The 27,561-nt window shown below is 37.5% G+C and overlaps 1 protein-coding gene across 1 annotated transcript; it reads right to left on the bottom strand.

Annotated features, from left to right (window-relative positions):
- Positions 1-1,137: 1,137 nt before the first annotated feature.
- On the bottom strand, positions 1,138-26,443 carry acads (acyl-CoA dehydrogenase short chain). Its single transcript, XM_053645756.1, has 10 exons — positions 26,146-26,443; positions 19,189-19,352; positions 9,520-9,669; positions 7,199-7,310; positions 4,977-5,128; positions 3,021-3,191; positions 2,420-2,557; positions 2,003-2,102; positions 1,837-1,889; positions 1,138-1,760 (listed from the first exon to the last, which is right to left on the bottom strand). Exons 1-10 carry the CDS (start codon positions 26,210-26,212, stop codon positions 1,608-1,610), a joined length of 1,260 nt encoding a protein of 419 aa, XP_053501731.1. The 5' UTR covers positions 26,213-26,443; the 3' UTR covers positions 1,138-1,607.
- Between the last annotated feature and the right edge of the window lie 1,118 nt (positions 26,444-27,561).

Here is a 27,561-nt window from a genome sequence, read left to right as displayed (position 1 = left end):
TTTCAAAGTGCTGACACTGGTGATTCCTTCCAAAAATGCTAAATAACTGTTTCCTTACAGAGAACTTCACCATATCAACAATTGCACACTTATAAAAACCTGTTTATATGGAGCACCTGACATACAAGTCTCTGTGTAAGTCATTACTATAGAAATGATACTGGATTACAGTGACCACATTATGTGATTTACCTTGCAGCTGGAATTACTGTCCAAGCTGTGCACAGTAAAAGGTCATGCACAATATCCAATGTGAACCTTGACCTTAATCACAAGTAAGGTATTCAGAAAGTCTGCATTGTCCTACATGCAAAAAATACCACAGTGTCCTGGCAGTGTTTCAGGAGAAGCAACTCATACCAACTGTGAAGCACGGTGGTGGAAATGTTATGGTTTGGGGTTGCTTCTCTACTTCAGGGACTGGACAGCTTGCATTCATTGATTCAACTATGAATTCTGCATCATATCAAAGAGTGGTTAAAGATAAGATGAGGCCATCTGTCCAAAAGTTTGTTGAAGTTGAACAGAAAGTGGACCTTACAACAGGATAATGATCCTAAACACACTAGCAAATCCACCAAGGAAGGGCTCAAAAATAAGAAATGGAGGGTTATGGAATGGCCTAGTCAAAGGCCGGATTTGAATTCCATTCAAATGTTGTGGGGGGGATTTGAAATTGGCAGTACCTGCAAGAAAACCATAAAACATCTTGCAACTGAAAGAATATTGCATGGAAAAGTAGTCAAAAAATTCATCAAGCCTGGTGGAAAATTATGCAAAATGCCTACAGAAGTTATTTCTGCTAAAGTCGCCTTCTGAGGCCAAGGGTGTACTTCATTTTTCCACAGAAGAATATCACATCTATTGATATTTCTGTTGAACATATGACTGAAAAAGCTAATTTTCCTTGGGATTTTGTTCAAGTATATCAACTTGATTAATAGGCACTGTTTGCTTATCCAAATATGCTAAAAAAGCCAACAATTTCCATGGGGCATACTTATTTTTTCACACGACTGTATGTCTGCAAAACCCCTCACAACCTGTGGTACTCATCTTCCAGCTGTCAGTTTAAGAGATGGAAAAAAGTAGCATTTTCTAACTCTCAAATGTTAACACATACAATATAGAAACATCTAAACTATACACATTCATTTATTTTATTACATTTAATCTTCTACAGTAATTGTTTAATATTATAATTTAAATGTAATAATTTCTTAATATACTGATGAACACGAAGATCGTTTGGCCAAGTGTAAGTAATCCTCTTATTTAGGAGAATCCTTCGATGATTATCTTAGATATTTCTCAAAAAATGCAGTGAAAACAGATCCTGCACTGGCAAAAGCAAGCAGGACAGGCACCCTCTTGCAGAATTAAAAATTTATCTTTTACAGGGTCTAATGACTGCTCTTCTTACACCTGCAAAGTCAGCCTTAAATATCCAAAAATGACAACATGGGCAAACCATTTAGAATATCACCATTTAGAATATGTTTGTGACATTGTAAGCATCGCCATGGCACGCACTGCCATGTGAAAAGTCATTTAAGAATGTTGAGGAGTTGCTGTGTTGACATGCATTTGCTGCATGCAATTCAGCTCTATTGCTGATATTCCTTCAAAATCTCGTTTGCAATGACAAGTCTCTGAATTTCACTGGTCCCCTCGTAGATTTCAGTGATCCGGGCATCGCGGTAGTGTCTCTCAGCAGGCATGTCTGTTACATAACCCATTCCCCCCAACACCTGAATGGCCTTTATTTGGAAAAGGACAGAAGGGTTAGACACTTTATTTTACATTAACTATTCTAAGTGTGGAGTTGTTTCTTACCTGATGAGAAACAAATGTTGCTGCTTCAGATGCAGTCAGCTTTGCCATAGCAGCTTCCTGTAACAAAAGGGGAGATGGAAAGTAGTAACTCATATGACATTTGATATATTGTTGAGCATGAGAACATGTAGGTAAAAACTTAACCACATGTAACAGAAAAAAGGACCAGCCTTAGAGTAGGGTTTCTTTCCATCTCGTAAGAGTGCAGCTTTCCAGGTGAGAAGACGAGCACTTTCTATAGCCACAGACATGTCTGCCAACTTAAACTGGAGGAGAGATTTCTGTTAAAATGATTTCTAGTGTTGCAAGTCCTAACTATACAATTCAAAGATGACTCTATGAGCTCCTAAAAGAAAGATTCTCTTCAAGTCAATGAAGACTGACGTTCAGTAATATTAGTCATATGTCAGTAGCAATATACTCTGTGTACATTAATATGCATATTACTATATTAACATTAGTATACATATATAGTTTGTATGATTCTGTGCCTATGACAGCATCAGATTCTTGTTCTTGGCTGACAAGAGTGGAACCTGATGTGGACATATTCATAAATAAACTTGGCATTTGTGTACTGAACCTGTATTGCTTGCAACTTTGCAATCGGTGCTCCAAAAGCTATCCTCTTCTGAGCATAATCAGTTGCACAGTCAAAAGCCGCTTGTGCAATCCCAAGAGCCTGTGATGCTATACCGATGCGCCCACTGTCCAGGGTTTGCTGTTATATGAACAGAATACAAAACCCATTACTAAAGATCCAGATTACATAACCACTGTACTGAACAGTAAATGTTAACATTGTTGGTATTTTGTGCAACACTTATCACTTTGGGCCATATTTAGAGTTGAGTTACATACGCATAGTACAGATTTAATACAGAAATTGTGAACAATAGTACTCAGGCCTCAGACATACTCACTGACCTAAGTGCTATTCAGAAAATGCACAAGACATGATCAGGCAGGGCCTAAAACAGAGGTTACATGCAATTCTGACCTTATTAATAAACACATAAATGTGACAATCATCTCTTTAAAGTGCACATGTTTTTGGGGGTTTTCCCCCTACATAGAGGACATCAGAAGAGACAGCATCAGAGACACTGCTTAACTTGAGAACCAGAATTTTTTATGCACTATACATCAAGCTTTACACACAATGCTAGTAAGCGAAGTCTCACCATGGCAATCTTGAAGCCCATCCCACGCTGGCCCAATAAGTTAACAAGTGGAATACGACAGTCCTCCAGAATCAGGTTTGCTGTGGATGATGCTCTTATTCCAAGCTTATCCTCTTTCTTTCCAAGAGATAGGCCTGGATGAGGCATAGGTACCAGGAAGGCACTGATTCCCTGAGAATATACAGCAAAACTATATTCACTTTGAAATATAAATGTAAACTATGTAAACTACATTTGTATTGGAAGCAAAAAAAAGTTTAAAATAATTACAATGCATCACACAATTGGCAACATTATGTTGTTTCATTGCATGATACACACCTCTTTCCATATGTTTTAGTATCTAATTGCTGTTCATCCAGTATACAGTCATGGGAAAAAGAAAGTACACCGAAATTGAGTCATGCAATAGGACACAATGATCTCACCAGCAAATTTGAAATCTGAATCTGAATGAAAAAGTCAAGTCCAGACCTAAACTCTAGTGAGATGCTACAGCAGGATTTTAAGAGAGCTGTGCATAAACAAATGCCCTCAAATACCAATTAAATGAAGCAATGTTGAAAAAAAATGTTTACTTCAAGTTATTGTTGCTAAAAGTGGTTCTACATATTACTGAATTATAGGGTTTACTTATTTCCCCCACCTGGTTTCTGAATGTTTACTTTTTTTGAAAAAAAATAAATAAAAATTATATCATATTGAAATCTGTTGTGTTTTTTGTTGTTACCTGAGGACCATACAATTGTTATTTAGGCCTTGATAAATAAAAACAGAAGGAAAGGAGGTTGGACTTTCTTTTCCCCATGACCGTACATAGATTTCACTGTTTAACTGCTTTTAACAGTGTTATTCCTTGTTTCAGGATTAGCTGCCCATGGCAGTATAATTCAATTGGAAAAGAGAATTCACAGAAACTAATCATATATATACAGGCTTGGGGAGTAACACCAAAACATTTTGGTACAGGTACATTTTGTGTATTTAAAAAAAAAAAAAAAAAAAAAAAAAAAAAGGGAATCATATCAGGATTAAAAATTTTTTCATGTAAAACCAAATAAATTAATCTTTTGACATAACACAATATAGACAGCTGCATGATTATGGTTCTGGTTCTCTCTTGCTAGTCGTGGCTCACATGAACAACCTCCTGGTGCATACGCAAATAAATTTTAATTTGGTAGAAATTAACACAAATTGTTCTCTGAAATGCTTTTGTTAGTTTCATTATGATGTGCTTATAGTCTAATGCTGCAACCTATGTTTATATTTGCATTGCTTTAACCCTGTCTGAAATTTCCACCTTCTCAGACACCAATTGGTCGATTATAAATGGCTTGCAGCAACTATTGGCCAAATTCCTGCCTCTCAACCATTAGCCTACTCTCAGTGAACACGCAAAGGTGAAGCCCTGTTGTGTATGGCATCAAACAGTTGCTTGACAATAGCAGCAAATGCCAGCTGTCCTGAGTCGAAATAATGCCCATGGCCATATAAGGTAATTTTATATTTCATGATATTACATTGCTCCATATTACATGGTGATTCAAATGTTTCAATGAAGGCAGAAGGTTCAAGTGTCCTCTTTTGGAAATCCAGAATATGGTTTTCAAATTTTGAACATGTTTTAAAATAAGCTCTAAATAAAAGTATGTTAGATCATATTGCTTTTCTCTTGACTTTACTTACATATGTGACTTTGAAGTAATCCAGAAATAATCAGATTACATTAATTTCATTCTGTGATACTTTGATTACATTACTGATTATATTTTTTATGAAGTAATTTGTACATGTAACAGAATAAATTTAAGTAAGCCTCCCAACCTGTATATTACCACAATTACTGAGACCGTTAAAAGTTTAATAGTTGGGCTAAAACAAACAAAGATAAAATAAATTTTTAATTTAAAAAATGGTGGTGAGGAGAAAATGGTAATACACAATAGATAGTACCTTGTGTTTTAAGCTCTTATCTGTTGTGGCAAAGACAACTGCAGCAGATGCATCCCAGCAGTTGGTAATCCAGGCCTTGGTGCCATTTAGCACCCATTCATCTCCCTCCTGATGTGCCAGCGTGGAGGCAGCACCTGCATCACTGCCATTGCCTTTCAGAACAAATAAACCCATACACCTGATGATGTGGTCAGGGATACTGTATGTATATTTTTAGACTAAACATACTTTTTTTTTTTGACACATATATTTACTGATTTTCTTGAATACAAGTAAAAAATATGACATTCTTTTCCGGACATCACATATTTAGTCATACACAAAACATAGTACGTTAAAGTTCCTCCATTAAAGTCCCAGAAGTCACTGCAGCAAAACAATAGCTGATGACGGAAACCTGACCCATACCTTGAGTTTTAACATCTTTTTAACGACAATAATTAAGCTAGTCATTAATCATAATGAGACAAATATTGGGTGTTTTAGTGCTAAAACTTGGATAAGAGCCACTTTAGAGGCTAAGGAACAGACAGGTGAATAAAAAAAACCAAGCTAGTCAGTAGAAGGAAGCTTCTGGATTTATCAGCTAATTCTGTATAAGAAGTATAAGAAGAATTAAAGCTGCAAGCAGCAATATATGGGCCCTCACACCCGGGTGCACATTGGGACTGCTCTGCCAAGGGAAAGCAATTCCATTTTTTATATGGTTGTTTTTGATAAAATTTTCCTGTTTCCAGTGGGTGGCACTATGATTATAACTGAATATTGGCACATAAATGTCCTCAGTGCAGGACTCTTATGAAACTTATGAAGTTTGGAGCAGATTGGACATTGGAGTTATAACTCTGTTTCATGGTGAAACATAAAAAATTTGTGAGATCGCCATGCCCACGCCATGCAGCGAAATCTCAAAAGCTTCACAATTTAGCATCATCAAGGCCTTTAAATGAGACTGACCAAATATGAAGTGGATCCAATTAAATCTCTAGGAGTTCATTAAAGTAAAATGCCTGTAAATGGTCAAATCTGAGCAAGAATTGCAGAGAAATATCAAAATGGCTGACTTCTTGTTCAGTTTAGGGCATGGGTTCAAGAGACTTTTTTGTACGTATTGGCACACATGCTTACCGAATTTCGTACATGTAGGTGAAACGTAGCGCAAGGCGCACATCGGTGAAATTTTGTAGATGGTGTATTGAGCCATTTTGCCACACTCAATTCTGGAACCCCTATCAGATGTAAATTTTCACCGGTTCTGATGCATGTGCAAAGTTCCGTGAATGGTCAAGTATATTTAGGCCCTCAAAAGTGCAATTCATTTGAGAAAAGAAGAAGAAGAATAAACGAAGCAGATCCAATAGGGCCTCACACCATCGGTGCTCGGGCCCTAATAATAATAATAATAATAATAATAATAATAATAATAATAAACGGAGCAGATCCAATAGGGCCCCACACCAGCAGTGCTCGGGCCTTAATAAAGCATAATTAATTAAAGTTGCTGGTTGTATAGAGAGAGCTCCACAGTTCCTTAATATTCTGCAGTGACTAATGATGATCTTACTAATCCTTATAATAGTTGAACTTGGTAACACTAACTGAACTGTACTCTATTGGTCACTGTAGGCCCTGTGGGTGGAGCTTTCTGAACACAGGTGGCATTGGGGTGGGTTCAATGAGTGAAAAATTATTCAAATGTTGAACCCAACAACTTAACAGTCAGAGACCTAACCATAACAGCGTATTCTTAAACATTTTAGAGAAATAAATAAAGTCCATGGAATGTTTAATTTTTACACTGTGAAACCATCTTCTATCTTAAAACCATCCAATGTCCAATGTGGCAGGGTTAGAATATGCCATGATTTATTTATTTATTTATTTCTAACAATGGTTTCATCATTCGTTCATTCATTCATCTTCAGTTTAACCTGGTTAGCAGCGTGGTGGATACAGAACCTATTCTAAACACTGCTACTGCTAAATTACTGCTAAATTACTGCTATTGTAACTACCTACCACACCTACTGCAAAGAAGTACATGGCTTGAGGATGGGGAAGAGTGACACACTCGAGGTCACCTTCTCATGTTGTGATATCAAGACCATCAAGGCACCTGGGAATACTATGATTATCAATGCAGCAAATGTGCACTACATGATGCGTAAATGACCTTCTCTGTTTGGATGTTTTGTAAAGCATGGAAAGACAGAAATATGTACCTGGCTCACTCAAAGCAAAGCAGCCTACTTTTTCTCCAGTGGTAAAGGGTGATATCCACTGCTGTTTTTGCTCTTCTGTGCCAAACTTCAGAATAGGACCCAGATATAATGACTGAAATACAATTAACATTACATTACAGCCTGTTGCATTCTTTGTAATTTCATACATTTGGACCACAGGGTGCAGCTTATCATGCTGGAAGTGAAATTCCTAAGTTATTTCTTAAATGTCTGAAAAAATTTGCATGCATATATCATAGCTTATATTTCTGGAAAAGAGAGAACAGTGTATGAAAATAGTAGGTTTATGGTGAACATTTTTTACTTCCAATAAAAGTAAGCCCAATTTCAATACAACATATTTACATAAACATTAATAGTCTAGTCATTATCTGATTTCTGCAGATTTTTCCAGTGCTCATGTAAACAGCATAGTACAATATATCAAATATTAGAGATTAATAATTAAGGCAAAATAAGATTAAATCCAATTTCAAAATATGATAAGGAACACCTGGACTTTAGCCCAATCATCATGCTAGTTGGCACATATATAGCATTAATCTAACATCCTTCATTTTTCTACATAAATTAAAGAACATGCTCATTCTATCTTTGGATTGAAGCAGAGACAGTTCCAAGAAAGAAAGAATAATGTACAACTGACAACCCTCCAGGAATAGCTTATCATCAAGCAGCATTCCTGTATTCAAACATTCTGTGAATATGGCTGTGGCTCATGTGGTAGAGCGGGTTGGCGGTTCAATCCCTGGCCACATGCCGAAGTGTCCTTGGGCAAGACACTGAACCCAAAGTTGCTCCTGATGGCAGGCTAGCACCTTGAATGCAGCTCTGCTGCCATTGGTGTGCAAGTGTGTGTGTGTGTGTGTGTGTGAGAATGCATGAATGAGAAACCGTGTAAAGAGCTTTGTAGAACCACTAACGCTAAAAGGCACTATATAAATGCAGACCATATACCATTCATTCTCAGAAGGGCACTGGCACAGACATAGTAGTGGCCTGATCACTTTTCCACTGGATGGTGCAGAATAGCTCTTCAATCATAATGTTGCATGTTGTTATGATTTCCATCACCAAAGCAAGTTGAAACAACCATTTACATTGGTATACCTTAGACAGTGCACACTATACAAACTAGAGCACCATTTGAGATTGAGGTTTTAATGTCAAACTAGCTAAAAAAATTTTCTACTCTACCATCATAAAAAGTTATCAACACTACTCAACCAATAACCCCCAGAAAGCCTGCTTTCACAGGTGCCGTTATGTGATGAAAAGCTGATACAGGCACTAGGACACGCTATGGATAGTCATGGATTTGTGCCACAGCCACTCTGCTAATAGCATGTGTTGTGCATGAATATATAGAGCAGTGTTTTAATAGTGTGGGTATTATATCCAACCACTGTATTAGGAACACCATACTATTACTCAGTAGGACACACACATTGTAAAATTGAGCCCATAAAGTGATGCACCTGGTCATCGATGGATGGATGGATGGATGGATGGATAGATATATCAATCACAACAACACCATACATATTAACCATCAAAACAATCATAGACAGAGGGGAGAATGGGACAAAAAAATAACTCGGATGATGTTTGACTGGTATTAAATAGGCCAATGTGTGCCAAAAAAAAAAAACATTGCCCACACCATTATACCACCCCTGCCTGAAATGTTGCACAAGGCAGGATCCATGGATTCATGCTGTTGACACCAAATTCGGACCCTACCATCTGCATGTTACAGCAGAAATCAAGATTCTTCAGACCAGGTGATTTTTTTCAATCTTCATCTATCCAGTTTCAGTGAGCATTTACCCACTGTAGCCTCTTGACTGATGATTACATTTTTCCTCATTCTGATGTTTTATGTGAACATTAAGTGAAGGTCTTGACCTGTTCTGCATAATTTTATGCAGTGCAGTGATGCCACATGATTGGCGTACTGGGCAACTGCATGATTGAATGAGGCAGGAGTTCCTAATAAAGTGGCTGGCCAGTGTGTGTGTGTGTAAATATACACACATATACACATATATATATATACATACATACATACATACATACATTATATATATATATATATATATATATATATATATATATATATATATATATATATATATATATATATATATATACACACACACACACACACACATATAGATACACATATATACACAGACACACAGGATAGACAGACTGACAGATAGTCAACCTAATTGGAAAACATATTTGTTACCTTGACACTAGGCCAATGGTTTCCAAACATTTTCAGTCTGACTCACATTATTGACACTGACGATGACCCCAGTGGATGCACAACCTCTGCTTATCTCTTCAACAGCCAGGCTATAGGCCAAATAATCCATTCCAGCTCCCCCAAGATTTTCTGGTACCTCCATGGCCAACACACCCATTGCTCCAAGTTCCTGAATCTGCAAAACAAGCAATAACTGAAGCACACATTGTAAGACCTGCATAAACATGATCAGATATGCTTTGCCAACAGTATCACTATTTGAAAGCAGCTGTACGCAAGAACAAACAAAAACAAACTGAGCCATCAAAATTATATGTACAGAGATCAGCCATAACATGTAAACCACCTGCCTAATATTGTGTATGTCCCCCTTGTGCTGCCAAAAGACCCCCGAAGGTGTGTTGTGTTATCTGGTACAGAAATATTAGCAGCAGATCCTTTAAGTCCTGCAAGATGCGAGGTGGGGCCTCCATGGATCAAATTTATTTGTCCAGCACGTCCCAGAGATGCTCGGATTGAGATCTGAGCAATTTGGAGGCCAAGTCAACACCTTGAACTTTGTGCTTCAAATCACACCTGAACAATTTTTGCAGAGTTCAGACAGTGTACATTATCTGGCTGAAAGAGGCCACTGCCTCATAGTGCATCCTAGTGCCATCTCTTCCCAGGTAAATGACAGACATGCATCAGACAGGCCATCCACATGATGTGAAAGAAAATGTGATTCCTCAGACCAGGTCTCCTTCTTCCAGCACTCTAGTTCTGATGCTCACATACCCATTGTAGGCGTTTTCAGCGGTGGACAGGGGTCAGCATAGGCACTCTGTCCAGTCCGCTGTGTATTGACATCTTTCTATCATAACCAGCATTAATTTTTTTCAGCAATTTGTGCTACAGTAGCTCTTCAGATCAGACTAAACAGGCTAGTCTTTGCAATCCACGCCCATTAAGGAGCCTTGCGCACCCATGACCCTGCAAATTCACCAGGTGTCTTTCCCTGGATCACTTTTGGTAGGTACAGATGTGGCCTTTAAGAATGCCTTTTTCACATGGTTTTACGCGATTCGTCACATGTGATCACGCAGTATCCTGCAGGCAAGGTTCTAAGAATTTAAATTCATTTGTTGTGCTTCACACAATAACCACTAGGTGGCACACGGAACAACATACTGCAGCTGAACATATAATACACTAAAAATGGAACATGTGGTTGGTTAGATTTAAGAAAAACATTACATATGGTTCACATAAAAATATAAAGTTTCCCATCAAAAGTTATGCTAAACCTAATTTAAACAAGTTTCTAATTACAAGATTCAATTATTCAAAGTAAGCGTGATCGAGTCACATAATACACAGGGCTCTACAGTGCGACCATTTCACTCGCATTTGTAACTGAAAAGTACTTTGTGCGACTGTGAATAAATATTTAGGAGCACCGGTGCGAGTGACCTGTTCATAGTTGTATAATACAACTGGGATAAAAACTAAAACTCCAAAATACATCTACACTGCACAACAGTTACTTTCACACTGCTTTTCATCACCTCAGTCAACCGAACAAGTGTGTAAATACTGCAAAGAAGCCATTATTATGAAGATAGTAACTCTGTACATCATCTGCTTCTCTCAACTTCCCGACCTCACAACCGCCATCTTTTATTGATCCCGCAAAATGACCTGCACCGGCAACCTGCTCGTGTAGAGACAGCGGTAAATTAATAATAATGTTAACGCTACAAGGTGGGTTTTAATTCAAACTTCTTTATTAAATAATTCCTCACCAATCATAATCAAGAGTAGCAACTGTTCAGTCTGTACACATACAGTACACTGCTGCTCTCCTTCACTCTCTTCACCAACTCGTCCCGGCTCACATGCACAGCGCATTCACATCATTTAAGCTCATGGTTTCCAGATATCACTAGACAGTTTTCATGTTTTGATTTAATCCCCCAGAATAACACAATATTATCAGCAGACATGGCAACACTGTACTGGGGGAACCCATCTAAAAGGAACAACTGATAAACAAAAACAAATAAAATGTAAAGACAGAAAATGTGCTTAGTTATAAATAAATCATTTAATATAAAAAATAGATATTATAATAACTTCATGAAATATAAATAAAATGATAAATGATGTTTAATTACTATGGGTTGCACTTAATATCAATTTGACATTAAGCTTAGTAGGCTATCTCCTTAGAAAGCTATTAGCCTTTTTCCTAATATGGATCATGTTTTGTTAGTCTACTTTCAATTAGGACTCTTTATTGTTTAAGTTATTTATTAAAAATAAATATTTGATGCTTGTTTATTGAAAGGAAATTCTCTTATATCATGTACTCTCTTATATTATGAACTGCTATCAAATACCTATGATGAATGTATTAATTTAATTACATCTTTAAATAAGCTGATCAACTTTCTTATAGCTGGCACATGTCTCTAGAAAAGACTTATTTTCATAGTGTGCTGTGTGTTTTGTTTCGTCTATCTGGCTGGCAGCACTTGCACCAGTAGAAACCATCCACGCACTGCTGTTATCAATGTGTACAATGTGTATAAATACTTCTGTTTTGAATGAATAAACCGGAAGTCTCTGTGAACATTCATGTGTGTCAGTGTGTGTGTTCATTCGGACTGTCCAGGTGCCTGAACTCTTCGGTAAACCACACTTTCTAGCTCATAGCAGCACAGAACTAATATTTAATAATTGTAGAACAGGCTGAAAGGGTTGACGGAGATCTGAAGACATAAATGAGATTCCTGAGATACTTGGAAATCTAACATTTATTTATCAATTAACCAACAGTATTTCTCAATGCTATTATTTTAACTCAATTGACCGTGACCAAGAGCAAAGAACTTACATTTAACTGTTTATGACAAACCTCCTAATTAAAGCTGAAGCAAAAAAAGAGATTGGTATCTGGATCGGTATCGGCTGTAAAAATCCTGATCAGAGAATCTCTAATGAACACCATTAAACTAAAGCACTTTGCATCTGACAGGTAAATTAACTTACCCAATCACATCCTATATGAGATTATTCAGATATATACACAATATATGCAGAGTGGTTCGAGAATTGGCTCCAGCCCAGAACCATGACAGTGGAAAATGTCTAATAGTGTAGCTTTAAATATATTTAAGAGGAGCAGACTTCAAAGACTGAACATTGAGGTTTTTTGTATTTGTTTACAAGGTGGAACAGGTCAACGGTTGTTTTTTTTTTTTTTTTTTTTTTTTGCATACAGCCTGTAAAATTAACTGAAAATATTACATTTAGTTTATCAGAAGGTAAGGTAAATTAATTTGTCATGGCTCAGACTATGTTCCTAAATTCTGTCATAATTGACAAGCTCAAGTTTTCTCATGCCTACTTATGTGTTATATTGTGGCACATTAATGTTACCATCTCTTAAAAAAAACAAAAAAAACAAACTATACTTCAACCGTGCTCCTAAATTTTTGACTGTGCTCCTAAATTTTGGTAATCAGGAGCACAAGTGCTCTTAAAAGAAATAGTTACCATAGAGCCCTGATACATGTACAACGATTTGTGTTTCTTTATAATGAGCATTTCTTTTCAGTGTAGAAAGTCGATTTGTGTGTGTGTATGTGTACATAAATTAGCATTGAATGAATTCCATTTTCTCCTTTCTTGCCAATGGCAACTTCTGTACTTTGCTTAGACTTAAAGTTGGACTATTTAAAAACATGGTTTAAGTGAACACATAAGTCCATACACTGAAAAAAGCTCAGTGAATTTACTTGATTCAAATTCGTACATCGGTTCCACGTGATTGACTTGATGAAACAAATATGACTTGATCATATATTTTCAATTCCCTGAATAAATATAAACTCCCCCTGAGCTGAGGATTGAACATCATTCTCTGATAGTGTCTGATAATTTGTTAATTGCACGTTTAATGTGGTAATCTCGAGAAAACATTAAATATCCACAATAAAACATTAATTTAAAAATAGCCTAATAATGGGCAAAAATATTTAGTAATAAGGGCATCGGGAAATCCATTTACATGTGGCTTCATGAGTGTAATGCAGCGGATCATTTATGTGTTATGTAAACCCACACTTCATTGCGCACTCAGCTATTGCAGCTATACACGAGATAAAGTGTACCTAAATATTATTCAGTTCAGTCCACCGATTTAAATATTACTCAATTAACAGTTGTGAGATATAAAGTCTATATTGTTCAAGTTCGTAGTCTCATTAAGTTTTCTTTTTTCATTCACGTCTATTGTGAATTCATAATGTGTACATTATAAAAGTTTTGCACAACTCGGTGAGTACAACGACAACAGTTACAGTATCAAGTTTTTGTCCGTCTTGTGCGAAAAAAGTGCGTTTTTTGAAGCACTTTAAAATGACCTTCATAATAATGAGATTGGATTAAAAAACAATATACTTGAAAATTACTGTCATAATAATGAGATCAGTTATAAAATCATATTTGAACTATTAACAAGTTACCAGTCGTTCTTAGAATTGCAGTAGTTAACAAGTTGTCCTAACCATTTAACTGTCTTTTCATTTGGTAATTTGGGGCGGATACATATTTTAAAGAAGGTCTAAATGCAGTAAACATAGATGAAAACATTTACATTTTCAAGATGAGTGTGTGAGACATAATTTATCCCTATCACTATACATTTGTGTCTTGGAGAGAGGGTCCTAAGTTATAAATTCTATCTAATTCAAGTCACTGCAGGCATTTGCATTCTCTATAAGAAACAGCAGTGGAGGCAAAGGCATTTTATTCCAAGCATAGCGATGCAGTTTCTAAGCGCAACAAACAAAAGGTAAGAAAGCCTCTTAAATTAAGTATTTGGGCGTGATTGTTTCTAACATTCAGCTGTCATTCTACATTTATTTAGTGGTGCGATTGTATGTTAACTATCATACATTTTGTCTCCATAGAATTCTTATAAGGAGAACAAGGTGTCTACAGCCAGGAAAAAAAAAACAGTGATTACCTGGCTTGTAAAAAAGAAATCGGTGGGCAATTGCTAGTTTATTGCAATGCTGACAGTACCATGTGCAGTTCTGTGGGATGACAACAATGTCTTCAAAACTAGGTTCATTTTTCGCTTCTTACAGACTGCACTGATCAGCCGTCAATGCCCTGCTGCAGTCAGCATCTCCAAGGACCAGATAGTTGCTTTCACAAGGAGGCTTCGGAATTTGATCTTCTGATCTTTGATCTTGATCTTTTGATCTTTGAAAATCTTTTAGATTTTCTTGTGCTCCAGGTCTGAAAAGTTAGCAGCCAAGTAATTACAGTAAGACTCACAATATGTCAGTCGCTCTGCCAAAACGAGGAGCTGGTCATAAAAGTCGGTTTGCAGAAAAATTACAGTGAAGATGAAAATCTCGATTATCTGTAATTCCGTTTATAATATAAACTATAATATAAGCTGAGACTTATTACTGTTGCCCGGACCAATATGGCGCAGACGTAGACCTACGATCCATCGGCCAACGCAGAGTCTATGTATGTCCATGAACACAACAGCCATGAGTCGCATTGGAGTGACGTCAACTCTCCTCCTCGATTGATTGGCTAGAGGAGCTGCAGTGGACCAATGGTGATGCTAAAGCCCGCCCTGATTTACATAAATCTCGAACTGCAACATTCAGAAAAACAAGTGGAGAATGTGGAAACAAAGGGAAAACAGCATAAGTGTTCAAAAAAAGAAAACATTACCAGAAAATGTTAGAGAGCAGAAAAACAGAGCAATATAACCAAGGAAACATGATTTTGTGTGCAATTCAGAAAACTGAATTCATGTTTCAGTTTTGTGCAATATAATTGTAAATGCGTTTTTAAATTTTTGATTCACGTTAATGATTTTTCAATCCTTGACCTCGTTGTTTGCTATTCTGATAACTTTGCATTTATTTTTCAGTTTTGTACAATATATTTTTATGCGTTTTTAAATGTTTGAAAATATTTTTTTAATCCGTGACTGCAATACTTTTGACGGAAAATTAATCCCATAAAGCAGGAACATACTGAGGTGTTAACAAGACTAAATTATGGTCTGATCCATCGAGTGGAGGTAGGATAGTACCTCTGTATGCTTCTTTAACATTTGCATACAAAAAGTCCAGTGTTCCGTTTTCCCGTGTAGTGCAGTCAAAAACCTGGTGGAAAGTTGGGAGAGTGGAATCCAGATTTAAATGGATAAAGTCTCCAGTAATTACCACAAAAGCGTCAGGGTGTTTAGACTGTAACTTATCAACAGTAGCATGTATAATATCATATGCCGCTTCCCTGTCAGCTGATGGTGGTTGCACCACCTTTCATTCACAAAAACTGAAATCAGAATTGGGCAGGTTCTGTTACCACTAAGCGTAACGTCCCTGACTGCCTTAATAATCCTGAAGCTATGTATGGAGGCACAATAGTACGGGAAGTCCGTATGCAGCCATGTCTCTGAAGTAGGGCTGCACGATTATGGCCAAAATGATAATCACGGTTATTTTGATCAATATTGAGAACACTATTATTTATCACGACTATTCACTGATTTTAGGGACAACATTTTTATTGCACTTTCATATTTAAATAAACAGACCACTGCTTTCACCTCCATATTGTACTGCATTCCTGCTAATGTACAAATCTTTGCATCAAATTAGACTGGTCTTTAAAGTGCATAATCTTGTAGAAGCCGAATAATTTCGGTTTTTGTGCATCCATAAAAAATAATGCATAAATACTTATAAACAATATAAACTAAAATAAATGAATAAAATAAAACAGTATATAAAACAGACAAACAGTAAACTGAAGAAAGTCATTGTCCATGAATCTGGGTGTTTGCTTATGCTAGTGTGTGTATGACGTCATGTACCGTCAAATACGAAGCGGCTTATACTTCTGGTTAGTTTGTTTTCAGAACAGAAGTAACGTAATGAGTAAATCTCCCCCGTGCCGCGCACAGAACAACTAATCGATAACGAAATTAGTTGACGATGATTTTCATAATCGATTATTATCGATTTTATCGATTAGTTGTTGCAGCTCTACATGTTTCTTTAAACATATTTGTCCGGGAGTAATTGAACCCCTTCTAAAAATAATCAATTCTTCCCTTAGCACTGGATATGTATCTAAATCATTTAAACTAGCAGTTATCAAACCCCCAATTAAAAAACCTGACCTCGACCCCCGTCAATTGTCCAGCTATAGACCAATATCAAATCTTCCCTATATCTCCAAGATATTAGAAAAGTTTGTAGCACAGCAGCTATGCTCATTCCAACACAGGAATAACATTCATGAAATGTATCAATCACGATTTAGGCCACATCATAGCACAGAGACAGCACTGGTTAAAGTAGTAAACGACCTACTATTGGCCTCTGATCAGTTTTGTGTCTCCTTGCTTGTGTTACTTGACCTTAGTTCAGCTTTTGATACTATAGATCATACTATTATCCTTGGTAGACTAGAAAACGTTGTTGGCATTAAGAGAACAGCCCTCTCCTGGCTCAGGTCTTATTTGACCGATCGCCATCAGTTCATAGATGTAAATGGCGACTTCTCCACGCATACCGAGGTAAAGTTTGGCGTTCCACAAGGGTCTGTTTTAGGCTCACTGCTTTTTACTTTATATATGATACCTCTGGGTCAAATTATTCGTAAACATGGAATTAGCTTCCACTGTTATGCTGATGATACACAGTTGTATGTTTCAGCAAAGCCAGATGACAGACAGCAACTGCATAAAGTTGAGGAATGTGTAAAGAAGAATAGACATTGGATGCTTATTAACTACCTTTTACTTAATTCTGACAAGACAGAAATACTTTTACTATGACCAAATGTAGTAACTAGAAGTAAACTCTCTGATCTCATAGTAACTCTGGATGGTCTTTCTATTCCATCATGTGCAGCAGTAAAAGACCTTGGTGTGATGATTGACTCCAGTCTTTCATTTGACGCTCATGTAGATAATATTACTAGTATAGCCTCCTTTCATCTCAGAAATATTGCTAAGATAAGAAATATAATGTCATTACATGATGCAGAAATATTAGTTCATGCTTTCGTCACCTCTAGACTTGATTATTGTAATGTCTTACTGTCTGGATGTTCCAGTAGGTGCATAAACAAACTCCAGTTATCCCGGAATGCAGCTCCAAGAGTCCTTATTAGTACCAGAAGATACGACCACATCACCATGATCTTATTCACACTGCATCGGTTCCCAGTAAAATTCGCATTGATTATAAAATACTAGTACTGACCTATAAAGCACTAAACAGTCTCGCGCCACAGTACCTAAGTGAACTTTTGGACTTCTATGATCTGCCACATATACTTAGATCAAAAGGTGCAGGCTACTTGTTAGTACATCGAATAGTGAAGGCTACAGCAGGGGGAAGAGCCTTTCTTATACAATTCCGCACAGTTATGGAACAGCCTTCCAATTAGTGTTCGGGACTCAGACACAGTCTCAGTGTTTAAGTCTAGGCTGAAAACATATTTATTTACTCAAGCTTACCATGAATAGACTTTCTTTTACGCAAAGCACACAGTCTTATCCATCACATGATAGTAAGCATACCTAATAATCTCTCCCTCTCTTTACCTCCCTCTTCCTTTCTGTCGAGCCACACATGATTTTATGGAGATTCCAGTGATCCTGACCCTTTCTGCTCTCCGGACCTGCCTGATCCATCCTGATGCCCCACCTCTGGATGGAGCGCTCATCAACTGGCGGCCACAGTCTGGAGATTGCTTAGGATGGTACTGCTTGGACTGCAATTACCACATGCAGTTTTGCACCGAGGTCTTCTTTGGTGAATAGTGGACTAGTTCAACAAATAGACTTCATATAAAAACCATAATTAACTTTCTTTTACTTTCACACTATCTGCTGTTACCCACATGAGGATGGGCTCCCTTCTGAGTCTGTTTCCTCTCAAGGTTTCTTCCTCATTTCATCTTAGGGAGTTTTTCCTTGCCACTGTCACCACCGGCTTGCTCAATAGGGATAAATTCACACACTTAAAATCTGTATCCTGAGTTTATATATTTCTGAAAAGCTGCTTAAATAAAATTTAAATTAATTGAAAAAAGTTTAATGGGCTCTGCTGATTGTTGCAAAATGGTTCTGAGAGAGGTTCACAGCAGAAGCAGATCATAGGCTTCAATACTAGAAAAAGCACCGTTTGTTTGGTAAAAGTATATAAGCTTGTACAGTATATGTCCAACAGAACTACTTTATCTTCTAGCAAGCAGTCTTTATTCAAATGAAACATGACTGCCTCCTACTGGTCTTGTATTTCCTGTGCCCGCAGAACAGGCATGATACCACATGAAATCGTTGGATCCCTTTTGGTTTGACGTGTATTTTTAATGGCCACATTTGTATTACATACTGCATACCAGGAACACCCCCGCAAGACAGAGATGCTCTGACCCAGTCTAGCCATCACAATTGGCCCTTGTCAAAGTCACTCAGATCCTTATGTTCAGATCAACTTTGAGAACTGACAGGTGCCTTTGTAACGAGATAATCAATGTTATTCACGTCACATCACGTCATATATTTTCGTGACTGACCTGATGGTTTGCATTTTTTAACAACAACAACAACAACAACAAAAAGGGCTATGTACTGCAGCTTCAAGTTACTTACCTGCTTAGCTGGGAAAGAATGATTTTTGTCAAGCTGTGCAGCAATCGGAGCAAGTTCTTTTGCTGCATAATCCTGACACGTCTGCCTCAGAATTTGATGGAGTTCAGGTAATCCTGCGAGCTGAGTGAAGCAATTTTTGCCAAATCTCACAGCTCTGTTCAGGGCTGAAACACACAGAACATGATGTACTGGATTTTGAATTCAATATAATTTTTCTGTATTGATCACAGAGGAAACAGGGGACAGGCTGTGAGAAAAATATATAATCAAAAACTAGCAGAAAAATAAATTCAGATACAGATAAAAGTTAAATATCACATTGGCAGAACAGCAGCTACTGCACTTGGGTACACCTAATACAGCACTCATCTGTTTTCTGCATTTAAATAAATAAGACGCTGAAATAGAGGAAAACTGAAATGGCACAATGTAAGTGTGATGTACTGCACATGAGCTCATATGCACATGAGCTCACATGAGCTCATATCCTAATTATCACCAATTGAAGATTCCCCGTTTATGGAGTGACGTCAAATCAACATGGCTACACACACTGAACAGTGTAAAGAACCCGTTCTCTACTTTTAAATTAATTTAGAGCAATATTAGCTTTGGACCAGTTAATATACAGACACAGTACTTGATTAAATCTATTACACCGACCATACTAATCACTGTTTTGAGAAGGTAATCATCAACATTAGAGCCATCACTAACATTAGCCGGGCAGCTTGTTCTTAACGCCACGTTTTACTGTCTGCTGTTGTTGCTGTACTGCAATTTCAGTCCAAAATGTTGCATGAATGTTTGAAGTTCACTATAGTAGAACAGTACCAATAGCCACTCAGGCCTGTAACTGTGCCGTTAAGGTAGCTTTTTATGAGCTTTATATGCTCAGACAGAGCAAACAAAAGACATGCTTTTGTGGAAACATCCATTTTGAATAAACAATAGACATCAAGTTTAAGTGACAGTTTCTCAACTACACACTGTGTACACACTGATGTGTACACATCAGGTAGCACTCTCTGATCTCTGTCTTGGTATCCAAACCAGTACCCCAAGATAGATGATGAAGGTAAGTCATAGGCAGATTTTTTTTTTTTTTTACTTCTTTAATTTAACATTCTAAACTACCATGTAAAGCACACGTAAACCACATATAAAAATTTTTAGATGGCACAAACATACAGTGCCCTCCACTAATATTGGCACCCTAACAGCTCTGAATCTTCTCCTATAATGCCTGATGAGGTTGGAGAATACATGGCAAGGGATCCGAGTCCATTCCTCCATACAGAATCTCTCCAGATCCTTCAAATTTCGAGGTCCATGCTGGTGGACTCTCCTCTTAAGTTCACCCCACAGGTTTTCTATGGGTTTCAAGTCAGGGATGGCCATGGCAGGACCTTGTTTTGTGGTCAGTAAACCATCTTGTGTTGATTTTAATGTATGTTTTGAATCATTGTCCTGCTCTAAGATCCAACCATGGCCGATTTTAAGGTTCTGGCAGAGGCAGTCATGTTTTCATTCAATATCCATTTATATTTGATAGAGTCCATGATGCCATGTATCCTAACAAAATGTCCAGGTCCTCTGGCAGAAAAACAGCCCCAAAACATTGAAGAGCCACCACCATATTTAACCGTGGGCATGAGGTACTTTTCTATATAGTTACCTCTCTGTGTGCACCAAAACCACCTCTGGTGTTCATTGCCAAAAAGCTCTATTTTGGTTTCATCTGACCATAGAATCTGATCCCATTTGAAGTTCCAGTAGTGTCTGGCAATCTGAAGATGCTTGAGTTTGTTTTTGGATGAGAGTAGAGGCTTTTTTCTTGAAACCCTTCCAAACAACTTGTGGTGATGTAGTTGACTTTGGATTGTAGTTGTGGAGATATTCTTGACCCCAAGATGCAATTCTTCTGCAATTCTCCAGCTGTGATCCTTGGAGATTTTTTGACTCAAAAGGTTAAACAATATAAAATATTTTTCACAGCTTTCTTTGCTCAAATTTCCCAAGGGTGCCAATATTAGTGGAGGACACTGTACATAACATCTCTCACCATGAGAAAATTTTGATAAGGAAATACAGTGGGGGAAATAAGTATTGGACACGTCAACATTTTTTTCAGTAAATATTTCCAATGAAATATATGCACATGAAATTTTCACCAGACATCAGTATTAACTCAAGGAATCTGTAAGTATAAAGAATTCACTAATTCTAGTGATGTTTCTACTACATTCTTCTAATGTTGAACATTCTTAAAAAGAAGGAATGCACTGGCAAACTCAGCAACACCAAAAGGCCTGTAAGGCCATGGAAAACAACTAAAGTGGATGATTGCAGAATTCTTTCCTTGTTGAAGAAATACCCCTTCACAACATCTAGTCCAGAACACCCTCAAGGGGTTAGGCATATTATTGTCAAAGTCTACAATTAAGAGACGCCTTCGTCTCGTTACCTCAAGATGTAAACCACTGGTAACGCTTAAGAACAGAAAGGCCAGATTAGACTTCGCTTAAAAAAAAAAGGAAGGACTCGTGCTCCAAAGCATACCACATCATCTGCCAAACATGGTGGAGGGAGTGTTATGGCATGGACATGTATGGCTGCCAGTGGAACTGGGTCACTGGTGTTTATTGATGATGTGACTGCTGACAGAAGTAGCAGGTTGAATTCTGAAGTGTGCAGAACAATACTTTCTGCTCAGTGTCAGTCAAATGCTGCACAACTGATAGGACGGCACATCACAGTACAGATGGACAATGACCCAAAAAGTACAGTGAATGCAACCCATGAGCCTCTTAAGCAAAGAACTGGAATGTTCACCTGACTTCAACCCAATTGAGCATGCTTTTCACTTACTGAAGACAAAACTGAAAGCAGAAAGACCCACAAACAATCAGCGACTGAAGGCAGCTGCAGTAGAGGCCTGGCAAAGCATCTCAAGGCAGCAAACTCAGCATTTGGTTATGTCGATGGGTTCCAGATTTCAGGCAGTCATTAACGGCAATGGATTTGCATCCAAGTATTAAAAATAATCCTAATATTTATGATTGTCATGTTCAATAACTTTTGAGCCTGTGAAAATGGAGGGACTATGTAAAAGATTGCTGTAATTACTAAACAGTTAATGCAATATTTTTGTTAAATGCCTTGAATTAAAGCTGAAAGTCTAGACTTAAAGCACATCTTGCCTGCTTAATTTCAAATCCACTGTGGTGGTGCACAAAGGCAAAGTTACGAAAATTGTGTCACTGTCCAAATACTTATGGACCTGACTATGTTAGAGCCACCTGGGACAAAAGATATATTTCAGATGCATGGCCCTCCATTAAAGAGCCAATTCTTCAGCCAGTGTATAATCTGAAAAATACCCAAACCACTGTGAATTCTATTTTTTTTTTCTATTAGTTTAAAAAAAAAAAAAAATCTCACCAGAGCACTTGACAAGAAGAAGGTAAGGATATCAAATTTTAAACAAGTAGTCTACTCACCACTTTGTTTTTGATTTGCAGGTTTTATCTTTATCTGCTGCGAAGACCACATAACGCAGTTGGGATTGCAGATGCAGTTAATGACAATTTAATGCTAGTTATTTTTATTTAAAATTCGCAAGTTACTTTAATGTCATGTGGTTTAAAAAAACAAACAAAAATTAAAGCTGCAAGCAGCGATGAATGGGCCCTCGCACCAGGTGCACGTTGGGGCTGCTCTGCCAGGGGAATGCCATTCCATTTTTTATCACTTTTTATCACTTATATGTTATTAGGAATGTATCTCGATCCAAAACATGTAATTTCCTGTTGGCAGCAGGTGGCTCTATGACTATAATGGAATATTAGCAGGTAGATGCCTTCAGGCCAGGATTCGTATAAAACGTGAAGTTTGATTTGGCGCTATGACTATAACTGAACATTAACATATGGATAACCTCAGGCCCAGATTTGTATCGAATGTGATTAGGCACTGTATCTTTGATTTTTATCAACTTCCTTTTTAATAGCAGTAATAGCATGCTTTAGCACTTAAAGTGTTGCTAGCATGTGTAAACATGTTTCTAGCATGTTGCTAGCTTGTTTAGAATTTGCTGGCATATTTTTATCTATGCTAGGAATACATAAATGTAAAACATCACTTCCTGTTACCAGTAGGTCGCGGTATGACTATAACTGAATATTAGCATGTAGATGTCTTCAGGCTAGGATTCGCATCAAACGTGAAGTTTGGTGCAGATTGAACATTGTACATCTGAGTTAGTGTAAAACATGTCAGTTCACGTCGCCAGTAGGTGGCACTATGACTATAACTGAATTTTGCCATGTAGATGTCATCAGGCCCAAACTTTTATCAAACATATGAAGTTTGGAGCAGACTGGACGTTGTATGTTTGAGTTATAACAACTTCCTTTTTCATGGCAAAACATCAAAATTTGTGAGACCGCCACGCCCACACTGTGCAGTGAAAACTCAAAAGCTTTGGAATTTAGCACTGTCAAGGCCTTTAGATGAGACTGACCAAATATGATGTCGTCTGCAAAGTTTGGGGTGTTTTCGGGTATGTTTAGCCCCTCTAAAATGCGATTCATTTGAGAAAAGGAGTAGAAGAAGCATTAAAGCTGCAAGCAACGATAAACAGGCCCTCACCTAACAGTTCCGTTGTGAAGATATTCGCTGTAACAACGTACCAAATACCGTTCCAGCAATGTAACTTTGTGATTCCCATATTCATCGTGGTGACATTATACAACCCCAATTCCAAAAATTGAAAAGTTGGGACAGTATGGAAAATGCAAAAACACAAACAAAAAGAGTCATTTGAAAATTCAATTCAACCTATACTATATTGAAAATACATTAGTTGATGTTTTACTTTTGTGAATTTAATTTATTTTTGAAAATATACACTCATTTCAAATCTGATAACTGCACCTTTAATAGTTGAGCATATTTACAGTACAAACCTTGTCAGTAAACTATAAGGACAAAAAAAAACAACCCCCCCCCCCCAAAAAAAAAAAAATTGTTCATTAATCGTAATCAAGGTCAATTGTTTATTTAAACGAGATTTTGATTTTAGGTCATATCGTCCAGCCCTACGTTATACAACTGTATAAATGTTCCTATACTTTTGCTTGCCAGTGTTTTCCACAGTAGTTTGTGAGACTGTGGTGGGTAGACCTCTGATCTTCATAAGAAAATTTTGTACATTTTAAAGTTAAATGCATCAATCTACTGCACATTGAGAGCAAAATTAAGAGTCTAGATCTATGACGAACTTTGTCCTCTTGTAAACTATTTTGTGTTCTAGTAGTAATTTAATCATAAAACATTACTTGTATAGCTATGAATGGTGATGACACAGCAAAAAAAAGTCATACCCACAAAGCATGGTAAACGATACGGAGTTTACCGTGGTTCACAAGTGGTCAAACACAAAATCGACTAGAGCATACATTTAAGCCATCAAAAAAATGCTGCAAAAGTGGTTCCATGTGTTGGAACGGTTTATTTTTAAAGAAAATATCTGGTTCATTATGAAACTGTAGTGGGACAAATTAAACTGGCAGATCTAGGTTACAGTCTATGTAATTAAGGGAAACACTGTTATCCATCTTTTGATCTCAAACACAAATGTCTTTGGTGTATAGCACAAACAAATGAATTGGCCTCATCATTCCAATAGTTTCAGAGGTGACTGTACATTATTTAATTTCGACTTCAATGTACTATGGTTGTAGAGTGATTACTTGCGTTATTATATTCTTCCTGGCAGATCATATCTTTCTGCCATTCTCCTCTGATCTCTCTTATCGACAAGGTCTTGCAGTCTGCAAACCCTCAGCTCACAGGATGTTTGTGTGCTTGTTTGTTTGTTTTACGCATCATTCTATGTAAACTCTAGAGACTGACCTGTGTGAAAATCCCAGAAGATCAGTAGCTTCTGAAATACTCAAACAGCCCATCTGTCGCCAATATCCATGCCACAATTAGACAGAGGGACCCCCGAACCCCCGCCCTTCTGATGTTTGATGTGAACGTTAACTGAGGCTCTTAACCTTTTTGTATGCATTGTGCTGCTGCCACATAATTGGCTGACTAGATAACTGGTTGAATCTGCACAGGTGTTCCTAATAAAGTGGACGGCGAGTGTATGCTACACTATAAATAAACAACTTGCAGTGATGCATGAAAAGTGAAGGTTGAAATAAAGGATGATTTACAGCTTGTCATTCTAAGGCACCATATTTGTCATTTTTTGAAACATGCTGTCGCGTTTAGTGGAGTCTGAAACAGATTTGTGGTTAATGAGTAAGTGTAATATAAACGACGGGAATTTTGAAAGCCAGTACACGGCTCTTATATAGCAAGCACAAAAATGTGGGTTAAAGGTTGTAAAAGTCCGTGCGCTTATTGGCGGCGCGTGATCCAAACTGGCTACTCAGAGTATATCTACATGTCATGTGCATAGGGTGCATTAATTAATGTCATTTTCTGTGTAATACAATTTTAGAGTATTAAATGCAGTCTGTTAACTACGAAAACAGAGCGTTGACTGTGTATTCCATATACTATTGCTGGCATTTTCAGTCTGCAAACCAAACCAGTTTAACGATGACTAAAGGTTGCTCACACAAGTTAGCTACAACACTGTCAGAATTACAGCTTGCTCTCTAACCAACACCAGCTAGGTGATATATTTCTGCCAAACTGCTTGCGTGATTTTATTTTAAAAATAATGATAATAAATAAAATTAAAACATTCGAATAATTAAAAAACTATTTATCTGCCATTCAACTGTTGAACAGGTCAGGCAGACTCCTTTAAAATATGGAAGATATTATATCATGAAGACAGCTAAAGCCAATCACATATAAAATGCAAGCTAGAGGAGTTGAACATGAAGAATAATATATTAGGTATATCTCGAAAAACATTTACTGACTGACCTTTCCGAGCTTTAAAAAGTGCTGCCATCTTCGATTTTTCTTCGTCGCTGATGTATTCCGCTGACATTTGCTGCACAGCGACCCCTAGTCACAGTTTTCGATAGGTGACCTATTTCGGCACAACACCGGCATTCGTTAAAGTACAGGGGTTTCAATACAGTGACACACACGGGGCGTATCTGAGGGTGTGTCCATTACACAAAAAAAAAGGTAAAAAAATTTTTTTTTTTTACAAAAAAAAACAAAAAACATTCCAGGTCATCGCACATACGCAGAATATAGTACCTTCTTCCAGCGGGCTAGTTCAAATTAGCGACAGCAAACTGGTGGACAGTAAAGAGCACAGTCACTGGTGGAACAGCCATGGACAGTCAAGGACAAACCAGCGATATCGGTAACTGCTTTTTGACGTTTTATTATGATACAGAGGCAGACGGTTTTGTAAAAGATGCGGTAGTATTTTAACGTAAGGTACGAGGGGTTTCGAGCCAGATACCTGTCCTCACTTCTGGATTATATGTGCATCAGACACCTGTCTGTGTTTCCAGGGGTTTCGAGCCATTGTGTGATATGTGCATATAAATACATCTAAATAAACAGTCTATGATCTAAATAAAATGAATAAACACTAACGAAAATGTAGACTAATGTACTGAACTGCTTTTAAATTAATAAACTCTGTTTGCTTTTGCCCCCAGACTGGCTTCCAGCATCTTTTCAAATATGTACATCTTCAGAGCATAGAGTCACAGGCATAGTTTCTTCAGAAGACAATTACATTTATTACATTTTTTCACTTAGCAGATGCTTTTATCCAAAGTGACTTACAAATGAGAAAAATACAAGCAAAGCGATATATCAAGCAGAGAACAATACAAGTAGTGCTACCATACAAGATCCATTAATTGAGTTCCAGAAGAAGCAAAGTGCACAGAGTAGAGGTTTTTTTTTGTTTGTTTTTTTTTTGTTTGTTTTTTAATGAGTTGGTTAGGTGTTCATGGAAGAGGTGGGTCTTTAGCTGTTTTTTGAAGATGATGAGAGATTCTGCGGTCCGGATTGAGATTGGAAGTTTATTCCACCACTGAGGAACAGTTAGCGTGAAGGTTCTGGAAAGGGACCTTGCGCCACGCTGAGTGGGAACTACTAAACGTCGGTCGCTAATCGATCGCAGATTGCAAGAGGGAACGTAGGCCTTCAGGAGAGAGTTGAGGTTGGAGGGTGCTGTTCCTGACAAGGTCTTGTAGGTGAGCATCAAGACCTTGAATTTTATGCAGGCAGCTACAGGAAGCCAGTGGAGGAAGATGAAGAGGGGTGTGACATGGGTTCTCTTGGGCTGGTTGAAGACGAGGCGCACTGCAGCATTCTGAATCATCTGAAGGGGTTTGATGGAGCTGGCTGGGAGGCCTGAAAGCAATG

The sequence above is a fragment of the Ictalurus furcatus genome, chromosome 16 (assembly GCF_023375685.1).
Source record: "Ictalurus furcatus strain D&B chromosome 16, Billie_1.0, whole genome shotgun sequence".
In the NCBI taxonomy this organism is placed as follows: domain Eukaryota; kingdom Metazoa; phylum Chordata; class Actinopteri; order Siluriformes; family Ictaluridae; genus Ictalurus; species Ictalurus furcatus.
The sequence above is the reverse complement of the archived record's forward strand: the minus strand, read 5'-3'. Positions and strand labels throughout refer to the sequence as shown.

Bases quoted from the DNA above. Each gene is read 5' to 3' on its own strand.
- acads (XM_053645756.1), bottom strand. From the start codon at position 26,212: ATGTCAGCGGAATACATCAGCGACGAAGAAAAATCGAAGATGGCAGCA. The intron at 3,192-4,976 runs GTACTATCTATT...GTATATTCTCAG, and splicing joins ATAAGAGCTTAAAACACAAG to GGAATCAGTGCCTTCCTGGT. The intron at 2,558-3,020 runs GTGAGACTTCGC...TTCATATAACAG, and splicing joins TGGGCTTCAAGATTGCCATG to CAAACCCTGGACAGTGGGCG.